The sequence below is a fragment of the Panthera pardus genome, unplaced genomic scaffold (assembly GCF_024362965.1).
Source record: "Panthera pardus isolate Hobbes unplaced genomic scaffold, ASM2436296v1 HiC_scaffold_21, whole genome shotgun sequence".
Lineage (NCBI taxonomy): Eukaryota > Metazoa > Chordata > Mammalia > Carnivora > Felidae > Panthera > Panthera pardus.
The window spans coordinates 25,808,792-25,821,016 of NW_026526777.1; the positions used below are offsets into that span (position 1 = coordinate 25,808,792).

At 43.0% G+C, this 12,225-nt stretch overlaps 1 protein-coding gene and 1 long non-coding RNA gene across 5 annotated transcripts in view; one reads left to right on the forward strand and one right to left on the reverse strand.

Annotated features, from left to right (window-relative positions):
* The window catches only part of LOC109257220 (uncharacterized), a 42,039-nt gene extending 35,655 nt beyond the window's left edge, over positions 1 to 6,384 (reverse strand). For all 3 annotated transcript variants that reach the window (XR_008424563.1, XR_002075919.2, XR_002075921.2), the window contains exons 1-2: positions 6,249 to 6,384; positions 5,219 to 5,313 (exon numbers count right to left, since the gene is read on the reverse strand). This is a non-coding gene — a long non-coding RNA (uncharacterized LOC109257220). The remainder of the gene's footprint in view (positions 1 to 5,218; positions 5,314 to 6,248) is intronic.
* A 262-nt stretch (positions 6,385 to 6,646) lies between these two features.
* Positions 6,647 to 12,225, forward strand: part of RBBP5 (RB binding protein 5, histone lysine methyltransferase complex subunit) — a 34,344-nt gene continuing 28,765 nt past the window's right edge. For both annotated transcript variants that reach the window (XM_019433160.2, XM_019433167.2), the window contains exon 1: positions 6,647 to 6,807. In XM_019433160.2, the coding sequence (XP_019288705.1) occupies positions 6,789 to 6,807 (19 nt within the window). In that variant the 5' untranslated portion in view covers positions 6,647 to 6,788. The remainder of the gene's footprint in view (positions 6,808 to 12,225) is intronic.

The following is a 12,225-nucleotide window of genomic DNA, read 5'->3' on the forward strand; positions in this document are numbered from 1 at the left end:
GTATTCTGGACATGAGCCCTTTCAAGTTCTCTGGATGAATAAGCTTCTAAAAGAGAACATCTCAGTTTCTGGGAGCACCACAACAGAAGTCTCCACACCCCCTAGCAGATGAGATGAACACCCTCAGTATTTGGATTCTGGCCTGGGATGAGCTAGACTTTGGATTCTGTTTATAGAATTTACAGAATAGATTCTGTTTATCCACTGAGGGTGGAGATATTGGGGAATAAACTCTTCTTCCATCCCACTGTACAGATTTATTGCCAAACAGTACAGTTGCTTTCTTTCCTTGAAGTGCCCAGAGCTTGAAGTCTGACTTGTATAACAAGTCGTCTTAAGTTTCCCTTACAAAAAAGGTAAAATTAGAGGGTATAGAAGGAAAAATGGGTAAATGGGGGGAAAAATTACAGTGAAAATGGCACTAGGGGCTTTATCTAATGTTTTTTAAAGGGCTTGAATTTGAAATTCATCAAGTATATTAGCATCCAGTCCAGTAAAGATGATGAAAATGATTCCACTGGCTTGGAGAGTCAGAGAATTGCGAGGAAACAACTTGCTATCTTCACATAATGTTTTTTATTGTTATTGTTACCTTTTCCTTTAGGCAGTGTTTTCCTTTGTTTTTTCAAAGGAGCAACTGTGGCTTTTCTTTATTTAAAGCAACTTTGAATGATTATTTTGGTTTTAGAAATGGTTTTTAAATCTTTTCAGTTTGAAAGTGTTCCCTCCCAACACAAATGGGGTCTGAGCATTCTCGGGGCGTGGAATTAGTTAGGACCTCTGTAATCAAAAAATGCTTTGGGACAGCACAAGCAAAAAAGCTTATCTTTTATAAAGGCCCAGGGATATTTCACAGAAGGAGAGGACGTAATGCAGCATGTTCTCGGGAACAAATTGGATGCAGAAAGTGTTATCTTTGACTTGCTTCTGAACCTCTGCTTTATTATTCAATCTGAAGCCAACCAGCATGGTTTCCATCTTTTAGATGCCAATAGCCCTCTCATTCATATCTGCTCTCTTCAAGAGATGTGCCACACTATGGGGGCCACTTAGTCCTCATTCCAAATTCTTGGGAAAGGAGTCTAATTGGGTTCTGCTTGGGTCAGGGGCTTATCCACAGAGCAATCAACTGTGGCCTGGGGTGAATAGGGTGCATCATGTGAATGAGGCTTCTCTTTCTGCTAACTTACGGTTGACAAGTGGAGGCGCACTGAACTTGCTACCTCATTTGTGGGGCCCTGTGCAAAATGAACATCCAGGGCTCCCTTGTTAAAAAATTATCAAGGAGGGGCGCCTGGGTGGCTCCGTCGGCTAAGCGTCCGACTTCGGCTCAGGTCATGATCTCGCGGTCTGTGAGTTCGAGTCCCACATCGGGCTCTGTGCTGACAGCTCAGAGCCTGGACCTGTTTCAGATTCTGTGTCTCCCTCTCTCTCTCTGACCCTCCCCCGTTCATGCTCTGTCTCTCTTTCTCAAAAATAAATAAACATTAAAAAAATAAATAAATAAATAAATAAAAAATTATCAAGGATTTCAAGGTGCCTGGGTGGCTCGTTGGTTAATGATCCGACTCTGGGTTTCAGCTCAGGTCATGATCTCACGGTTTCGTGAGTTCGAGCCCCGCATCGGGCTCCATGCTGACAGTGTGGAACCTGCTTGGAATCCTCGGTCTCCCTCTCTCTCTGCCCCTTCCCCACTTGTGCTGTCTTTGTCTCTCCCAAAATAAATAAATAAACTTAAAAAAAATATTAAGGATTTCAAGATTGCAACAGTAGAACATTAAACCAAGGGTGGAGCCCTTCCAAGTGTAGGGCCCTGGGTGACTGTGCAGGTCTCCTGCCAAGAAACTGCTCCATGTTCTGGACCTGGAGGAAGAGCCTCCAAAAGGAATTGTCAAAACTTGGAATCAGTGATGCTTGTTTTTGGAATTCATAACTTAGACGAGTGTTATGTTTTCCACCTTTCCCCCCTACTTCTTATCCCCTCCTCAGATCCAGTAACTTTATGTGGAATTGCTTCTTGAGTGTGAATAAGTTGGTTTTTTAAGTCTTTTGTCTCTTCCTTTCTATTATTAGGCAATGATCTTCTAGAAGGTTGTACAAAGTGTGCATTTGACTTGGTGAGTCATCTTCATAAGAGCTGATGAAGGAGTTAATGTCCTTTTTTAAAAAAAAAAAACTTTTTATATTGAATTATTTTAGACTTACAGAAAAATAGCAAAACCAGTCTTGAGAGTTTTCATATATCCCCCCATCTTCCCCTAATGTTAACATCTTACATAACTATAGTACAATAATCAGAACCAAAAAGATTAATGTTGCTACAATACTCCTAACTAAAGACCTTTCTTGAATTTGACTAGGTTTTTTGCTACTGTCTTTCTCTTCTGCTAGGCTCCCGACCAGATCCCACATGGCATTTAGTTATTTCTTAGTCTCATGCAGTCTTTGAAAGCTCTTTTGACTGTCTTTCCTGACGCTGACTTTTTTGAAGAGTATTGATCAGTTATTCTGTCAAATGTCCTGCAATTTGAGTTTTCCTGATGTTTTCTCTTGATTAGGCAGAACACTGCGGGTAATAATGTGTCCTCAATGCATCCTATCAGGTTCATGATGTTGCTTTGTCTTATTACTGGTGATGTTGACATGATTAAGGTGGTTTCTGCCAGGTTTCCCACTGTAAAACTACTATCCTTCCCTTTGTAGTTAATACGTATCCTGCAGGAAATATTCTGAGACTATTCAAATTCTGTTTCTCTTCAAACTTCTCCCTACTCGTTTTAGCACTCATCAATGGAGCTTGTGTGCAATAATTACAGTGTTTAGCTAATGAAGATATTTTCTGCAGTTCTTTTTCGTCTCTAGCCTTGTGGTACCCAACCTAGGGCTCCACTAGTTGCTTTCTTCCCATTCTTCTTTTTTTTTTTTTTTTCCCATCCTTCTCAGTGTAGCTATGTTTTTGACTTATAATGGGTTCATTTTTTAGTATTTCTTATTCCATTTGGGCTCTCTCCGCATCCCAGTTGGTTTTAGTTATGTCATTATTTTGGGGGTATGTGAGACACTACCACTGCTCTAAGAGGCACAGCTATATGAATATATACTCTGAGTATCACTACCTCCTCATTCCTGCTACCCCATTTCATTTACTCCCTTTGTCCATCTTTCTCCCACCTATCCTCTATAGGTAGCCACTTGCCTTGGTTTCCGATTTATCTTTCCTGTACTGCATTTCTTTTGCACAAACGAACAAATGTGCTCTGTTTTTTTATATTCCTTTCTTTCTCGGGGCAGCATTTGTGCTTTGCATTTTTCACTTAGCAATATGTCTTGGCAACTGCTTTATATCAATTCGTAGAGTTCTTCCTCATGTACTAATTTTTAAAAGTTTTTTCATTTATTTTGAGAGACAGAGCAAGGGCAGGGGAGGGGCAGAGAGAGAGGGAAGGAGGGAGGATCCCAAGCAGGCTCCACACTCAGCATGGAGCTCATCACAGGGCTCGATCACACGATTGTGAGATCGTGACCTGAGCCCAAATCAAGAGTCAAATGGGTGGGGCGCCTGGGTGGCTCAGTGCGTGGAGTGTCCAACTCTTGGTTTTGATTCAGGCCATGATCCCAAGGTCATGGGATCTAGCCCTGTGTCAGGCTCTGCGCAGGTGTGGAGTCTGCTTAAGATTCTCTCCCTCTCTCTCTCTCTCTCTCTCTCCCTCTTCCCCTCTACCTGCTCTCGTTCTCTCTCTGTTAAAAAAAAAAAGTCAGACTCCTAACCCACTAAGCCACCCCTTCCTCATTTTTTTAATAGCTGCTGAGTATGCTATTGTGTAATGTACCACAAATGTACAAATACTTAGATTGTTTCCAAATTTTTGCAATTACAAATAATACTGCAATAAATCACCTTGTGTATATGCCTTTTTTGTTTTAATTAATTAAATTTCCTTCTAATCCTTCTTGTCTCCAGGGAACTGAGAGCTGTGTTGATGTTACTATTTCATGTTTTCTTTCTTAGCTCTGCCTATCTTTGAAGTCTGTAATCTCTCACAATAAGCATGGATTGTGGTCGAGTACATTTTCTGAGAAAGTCCTCACTCCCTGACTAGGCCAATAATTTGGGGGGCACCCCCAGTCTTATACTACAGTAATGGTTCTCAATCCTGTCTGAACATGAGAATCTCTAAGAATCTTCTAAATATATCAATGCCTAAGAATGCTCTAGGCAGATTTTGCAATTAACGCAGAATCTCTGGGTGTGGGACTGAGGCACCTGTATTATTCTGAGGTGCCCCAGAAATTCCAATGTGCAGCTAAGGTTGAGAACCACTGGGTTAAATCCTTGGAATGTTACAAAAATCTCCTGGCCTTCACCATATTCCGTGATTTGATCCTTGCTGACTGGGAGGTGCTCCGCTCAGAAAATTCCTGATATTTACCTGTAGGAGACGTAAATACCAGCTGGCTTAATTTAGGGAGAATCTGTAAAAGTATTTAATGAGATGGAAGTTCACCCTAGTCAAGAAATTTTTTTTTTTTCTCATATAAAGTCTGAATGACAGCTAAAAGTTGCTTCAAGCCAAGAAGGAAAATTGTTAAATTTCCTTTTCTCCCCTTCAACATACAAATCTGGGTACCTTCCTTTGTAGTTGGTCTATTAATACACTCCAACTAACACTTGTAAAACAGAGTCCACCAATTATGCTGTTTTTCATCAAATCAAAGCAACCGTGACTTATAAAACAGTTATCTTATGTAGCACTAAGAAAGAAAAAACCCCACTGCTAAATAATTATGAGGTATAATTAAATGTAAGAGATTTTTAAACGTGGGGAGCCACATTTAATATACGCATATTAGAATTGATGAAGTGCGGTCGACCTTTAGCCTAAACCTCTTCTGTGAACTCCAACTCAGTATGGTCACTTGAATTTCTCACAGGCCTAACATGTCCCAGTCTGGACTCCCCATCTATCTTGGCCAAAGCTGTTCCTTTTCCTGCATTGTCTGCTCTGTCAAACGGAGCACCCCCTGCCCCCCCAACTAGAAACACAGAAGTCATGTCAGACTCCTGACCTTCTTCGCTTTCCAAATACAAAAGACCTTTCCATTGTCAGTTCTGTCTCCTACCCCTCTCTTGAACGCATTGCCTTCCTCTTTCCCTCTTTCCTGGCTTTGAGTCGGGTCTTCCTCGTCTCTCCACAGGATCACTGCAGTGACCTCCTACCTGCTTTCCACTTCGCGAATCAATCCTACTCCACAATATCCTCGTTTTCCTTCTCAAACATCAATCCGATCATATTATTCTTCCCTTAAATTATCCTCCAAGACAAATACGCCATTCAAAGAACAAGCAAAGTGAATGAACAGGCCACCCTACAGAAGAAACTAACACACATTTATGCATGTGAAAAGTTCATCACGAAATAAATGTCACAATGACATCTCCCCGCTTATCCAATTGGCAGAATTTGAGAGAACTGGTAACGAATGATTGTAAGAGTGTCTGCACACTTACTTACCGTTGTTGGCAGTATAATATTTTACATGGCATTTTGGCAACGTTTTCGATACGAGAAGGAACGCAAACTGCCTAATATCTCTGAGCCTCAATCACTGTATTTGGTCCAATGGGGCTGAGATCTCCCTTAAGGGCCTCAAGGAAAGGAGGTAATTCAGGGGAAAGGGATTTGTAAATAATAATAGCTAAAATTTACTGGGCGCTTGCCGTTTGAAGCGCTTCATCTGTGTTAGCTCATTTAATCTTCACGATAACCCTGTAGGTACTAGCATTATCATCACCCCCAATTTTACATAGAAGAAAACTGAAGCACAGAGAATAAAACGTTGCCCAAGGGGCGGGGTTAGTAAGGGGTGGAGCTAGGATTATCGGCATTAAATCTACAGAGGGTGATCTAGCTCGAGTCCTGTTTTTACAGTAAGCCTACACCACCCTTTTCCTTCTGATAACCCACAGAACCCACAGTTGAAATCTGTTGATAAAAGAATTTGTTCTTCGTTAGCAACCATCAACTGGCCTTCTCTAATTGCTTTGTGTATCTCACCACAGTCCTGCCGGATAGAGCTCGTGAGAACTCAGCCCACCTCTCATTCCAATTCATTTTCAGTGTCCTGGTCAACGCTGGGTACACGGTAAAGCCTGAGACAGAGGCCTAACAAAAGCTATCGTACATTTCTGTGGGACCAATGGCGTATCTTTATAAATAGGAAGTAATTTTCCCGAGACTGAAACATACACAAACGACCACGCGCCTCGGGGACTATAGCTCCGCTCCACATCCGTGCACCACAGCCGACCTTTCCCGCTTTCCTACATCCGTCGGACTTTGCCCGGAACCTTTCTTGAGGGCATCGGAAGCAGCCGGCCGGGACAACGCGGCTGAACACACAACACAGGAAGGACTAGTAGTCTAGCTATATGCCTGAAATTTCTCGTTCGCCTACATGATTCGGGCGAAAACGGCCACAAATTACTGTACTTATTAAAGTACTAAGTGACGATAGCTTTTTCGCTCCTTAGTCAATATCATACTCAAGTGATTCCGAGTTAGTTCTTCTTTTTGATTAGGCGTATGTATGGACAGCTCATTTGAAACGAACAAGGAAGGCGGGGGAAGAAAGCGGAAGCCGCGGGGTCTTCTAAACCAGAAAGTCTCCGGAGCCTGCGCTAAGCTATTTGCGGCGGCCCCCACTTACACGCACATCTCAGAAAGCAGGCGGTGGGGGGAAAAGGCGTCGTTCCTGGAGCTGAGACCAGGCGGCCAGAGTCCTCAGGGATGAACCTCGAGTTGCTGGGTGAGGAGGGCTGTGGTTGCGTTTTAGAAAACCCTTTGGTTTTGGAAAGGAGGGAACCTGGTCGGGAGGGACTCAGGCTGCAACCTTAGGGACATAGTTCTGCTGTGGATCATTGGGCGCTCCTATTATGGAGCAGCAGCGGGAGGAGGCAGCCCAGCTTCTGCCTGAGCAGAATGCATTGCCTTTCCCGAGGCTACTTTCAGATCAGTTGTGGAGCGGCAGGGACAGTTTGTGACTTCGATTTGATCACAGGGATCGAAGGTGCTGAAGTAGCCCAGAGCAGGCAGGACCAGAGTTATTGGAAAATAAGGAATCTAAGGATGTGAGGCTTAGGTGAAGCTTTGAAGACTTGTCAGGGGTTTGGGTGCTTGGACAAGTTAGATTGTTTTGTAGAAACACGGGATGCCCAAGGAGAGGAACTTGAAGATCTAGTTGAAGTCTCTTATTCGGCAGGTGAAAAAAGTCTTAGACAGTAGTGATTGGAGGGCACTGAGTAAATGGCATAGTTGGCACTGGAATCCAGTTATCTTGGCTTCCCATTTAAGCTCCTTAACTACCAGGGACAGTGTGTAAAACACTGAGAGCTACAGAGGCATTTGTCTTTTGTCACCCTCTCTTTGATTTTTACCCCTTACCCAAGTTGTTTTAAAACCGTGGGTCCTTTCTTCTAGGATTTCATTTGGGGTTTAGCATGATAGCCGAGGGATGTCTGAAGTTTTCCAGAAGTCCTAAATGACTTTCTGTAAAGTTTCTCTTAAAAAAAAAAATTCAGAAGCTGTACTGGATGTTTAAAGGGCCCCCAAGATTTTTCAGAAATAGTTTTTACCTTTAAGGAGCTTTTTGTTAAGCAGGGAGATTAAGGTGATTATGTAAATAGCCATAATATATTACAGAATGCAGGCAGGCCTTTAAGAGTCATTAAGTCTAAGAACACTTAGAAGAGCGAGTGAATATCTTTGGGGCAGGGGAAGAAAGGTAGCCAGGAACAAAGAAACCTCTGGAGGAGTTGGAGTTTTGAGTGGACATTTAAGATTGGTAAAATATTGACAGACTGAAGTGTGAAGATACGTGGAGGAGTGCTTGTTAGGAATGTGCTAAGACATCAGTGAGAGAACACCTGAAGAATGTTCCTGCTTGGCCAGGTTGTGTGTACTGTGAATAAAGAGAAGGCCAAGAGATGGGGTTGCTGCCATTTGTTTTGTGGAAGCTCTTGAATGCCCAGCTGAAAAGTCTGTGCTTTTTAAGGAAGGTAGGGCAGATGCATTGAAGGGTTTTTGACCTGGTAAGTAACTTAATCAGAGCTATGCTCTTTCTTTTCTTTTCTTTTCATTTCTTTCCTTCTTTCTTTCTCTCCTCTCCTTCTCTCCTTCCTTTCCTTTTCTTTTTCTTCCCTTTTCTTGCCCTTCCTTCCTTCCTTCCTTCCTTCCTTCCTTCCTTCCTTCCTTCCTTTCCGTCTTTCTTTATCTGACAGCCAACGTGTTGTTGAGCCTTGGATGGTGTGAAAACAGTTTGGAGGGCCAGAGTAAATGAGTGATAAAGAAGGTCTGAGCTAGGAAATGGAACAAAAAGACACTGAGGAGGTAGAGTTGACAGAATCTGAAAATTGCTTGCATGTGGTGGCAGTGCTGGTGGTGAGGAACAGTCAAGTGAAAATGATGGGAGCCAATGACGGCATTACTGACAAACATTTAAGGAAATTGGGAAGAGACAACATTGAGGGTGGATCTGGGGTTCAGGAGATAGGTTTAGATTTACGAGAGTGATCTGTAATTTTCCTACAGGTGGGCTTATTGAAACCTTGTGAGTAGTTGACAAGACTAAGGGAGAAGGTGGGAGGGGCAGAAAAAGAAAACTGCTGAGGGCAGAATCTTGGACAATGACCTATATTCAGGGGTTATGAGGAGGAATAAATGATAGATTAAGAGGTACATAGTACTTACTATGAGTTCGGCATCTATATTTTTTAAAGATTTATTTATTTTTGACAGAGAGCAAGTGGAGAAGAGGCAGAGAGGTGGGGGTGGGGGGGGGGGGACGGAAGATCCAAAGCGGGTTTTGCGCTGACAGCAGAGAGCTTGATGTGGGGCTTGAACTCACAAGCTGTGAGATCATGACCTGAGCCGAAGTCGGATGCTCAAACGACTGAGCCACCCAGGCACCCAGAGCTAGCGTAGTTTTGAGTGCTTCCGTATGTTTGTCCTTGTCCAGGTGGAAGAGGATACAGGTTGGTTGGTTTGCTGTCCAAAGCCTGCTGTAGAACACTTGAGACTGAGAAAGGCCTGCTCTGTATAGTCCTAGGCAGTCCTGCAGCACCTTGAGCAGAAATCAAATCACCATCATTTTAGGAAGGTGTGGGAGGTGGGGTGGAGGGTAAAACTCGACCCTTGTTTTTAAAAACTTAAGGATGGGGGGCTCCTGGGTTGTTCAGTTGGTTAAACGCCGGACTCTTGATTTTGGCTCAGGTCATGATCTCAGTTTTGTGAGGTCGAGCCCTGCATTGGGCTCTGCGCGCTGACTGTGCAGAGCCTGCTTGGGATTCTCTGTCTCTGTCTCCCTCTCTCTAGCTCTCTGCCCCTCCCCCGCTCATGCTCCCTCTGTGTCACTCAAAATAAATAATAAAATAAAAAAAGTAAAAAAGAAATTTAAGGATGGAGGAAAGGTGTTGGATAGGCTAGTACGTTGAAAGAGATAGCAGAATCACAGTAAGGGTTTTTTTTGAATGATACAGGAGATTCGTGACAGTGAAACTTAGGAATATTTAGCATTGGAAGGTTAGACAATTTAAAAGAAGGCTGATCCAGAAGATACACATTGCTATGGAAGTGACTGAGTTTTAAAGGAGAAAGTTCACGATTGCAGCTAAAAAGCAGAAAGGAACAGAAGTGATGTGACTGTGGGAGCATGCAAAAGAATAGCTGGCCGGATAAAGGAAAGGAATAATGTGTTCTTAATTTGAACAGGCAAGGTACTGATTTTACTTCTGCAATCACTTAAAAAAAAATTTTAACGTTGATTTATTTTTGAGAGAGACAGAGACAGAATGCGAGTGGGTTAGGGGCAGAGAGAGGGAGACACAGTGTCCGAAGCAGGCTCCTGGCTCCGAGCTGTCAGCATAGAGCCCGACGCGGGGCTCGAACTCACCGAGCTGTGAGATCATGACCTGAGCCGAAGACGGCCGCTCAACCGACTGAGCCACCCAGGCGCCCCTACTTCTGCAATCACTTTTGAGCCCTTGCTGCGTATGAGACAGTATGCACTTGGAGATACAAAGTTAAAATAAGAGTTTTTCAAGCTTATTTTTATAACTCACAGTAAGAAATGTATTTTCTATCACAACCTATCATACATACAAATATATATGTTTCTCAAAATTATATGTTTTTGAAGATTTTTTAAATGTTTATTTTTGAGAGAGAGAGAGAGAGAGCGCACGTGAGAATGAGCGGGGGGGCGGGGGGGCAGAGAGAGAGGGGGACAGAGGATCCAAAGCAGGCTCTGCACGCTGACAGCAGTGAGACTAATGTGGGGCTCGAACTTGAACCGCGAGATCATGACCTGAACCGAAGTCTGACGCTCTACTGACTGAGTCAGCCAGGCACCCCTCTCAAAATTGTGCTTAATCCTTGTCACGCTCAATGTCCTCTTTCATCTTCTGTTCTAAAGTTTTAAAAAACTTGTTGGGTGTCACTAAATTGATTTATCCATTTGTGGTGGATTGAGTCCTACTGTTTGAAAAACATTGAAATAAGATACACCAGGTGGAGGTGTGCACAAAGCAAACTGTATTTGCGGCAAATAAGGAGATCACGGGGAGTGACTTCCAAAGCTACGACTCTGAACAAGGATGCATGGCTCCCTCTTTATAGGGTTAGGATGAATTTTTTGGTGGGAAGCCGTATCATCTCATGTAGAGGCGGGCATAAGCCTACGGGGCACATTGGGGAAACATACCTGTACACGCACTGCTGTGCAAATGAGGCTTGTGTTCCTCCTTGAGCAGAGATTTTTAGTATTACAGTGAGATAAAGTTGGAGGTCCCTCCGTGGGCCTTCTACACAGGCACTAGCCAGGGGTTCCTCTCTAACCCGTCGGGGCCCTGTCTCTTGAGGGGTGGTTTCGGTTTCCACCCGAAACCTGAGTTGCCTGAGTTGCCTGGTTGCCTGAGTGAAGAGATCACCCGGAAAGAAGAACTTAAGGAAAAATGTGGGACGTAGGTTGGTGAGTACAAGCAGGTGGGCAGTAAAGGTCAGGTCTTGGGGCCTGGCCGGTGACCGTAGTTGTCACTTAGTAGTGAACGGAGAGGGCCTCATGACAATATGTAAAAGACCTTAGTACAGAGTCTGACACCTGAGCCTTCGGTAAGTGGGAGCTGCTGATGCAGGTTTGAGCTCTTCAAAGAATGATGAGCCAGCAGGGGCGTAAGTCTGGAAAGCTCGCTGAGGTTCTTTAATTTCTTGCTTTCCCAATGAACAAATACAGCACCTACTTACCACAGCAGTGGAGACAGTACAGACATGCGTACGGAAAGAATCGTCTTTCTCCCCTTCCCCAAATGGTAACTGTCTAGTGATTATCCTTTTCTAGCTTATTCCTTGCTCATACAGACATTTAAACACATTTGTTAGGGCTTCGTTTCAGCTTTTTTACAGAAATAGAACCTTTTTATACACAGTATTTGAAACTTTCTTCACTTATCACTATAGGATATTATTCCTACACATTAGGAGATACTAGATCCGATGGTTTTTAATGTGTTCATGTAGATACGCATTCATGATAAGTAATTTTAATTGTGAAATTTACATGCTTTTTTTTTTTTTTAAAAGAAAGTGGTCTTTTTTCCTTGCCTCCTCCTTTTTGTTGATAATCCCACATATTTCCTTCCATATTTTTCTCTATGTTTATGTATACTTTGTGTGTGTGTGTGGATGCACATGGTAAAAAACAATGAGATTATATAATGTACACTTTGTGGTTTGCCTTTTTTTCTACTTAGTAACACCAATGCAGATTTCTCTAAGATATTTGTGTAATTTATTAGTATATTTGAATACAGCATATTTTATTCATCCATTACGCTATTAATGTGCATTTACCTTATTTCCAGTTTGGGGAGGTTTTCTTTGGTTTTTGGCCACCTAGAAAACAATACTTTAAAGTATCTGTACTTTGTCCCATTGTTGTGTTTACATCTGTGGAGATTAGATTTCCGACTGTAGGATTGCTGAGATGAAGACTGTATATGTTTTGCATTTTTTTTTAATGTTTATTTATTTTTGAGAGAACACGAGCGAGGGAGGGGCAGAGAGAGAGGGGGACTGGATCTGAAATGGGCTCTGCAAAGCGGGCTCAGCGCTGACAGCAGCGAGCCCCTTGCAGGGTTCGAACTCACGAACCGTGAGATCATGACCTGAGCCG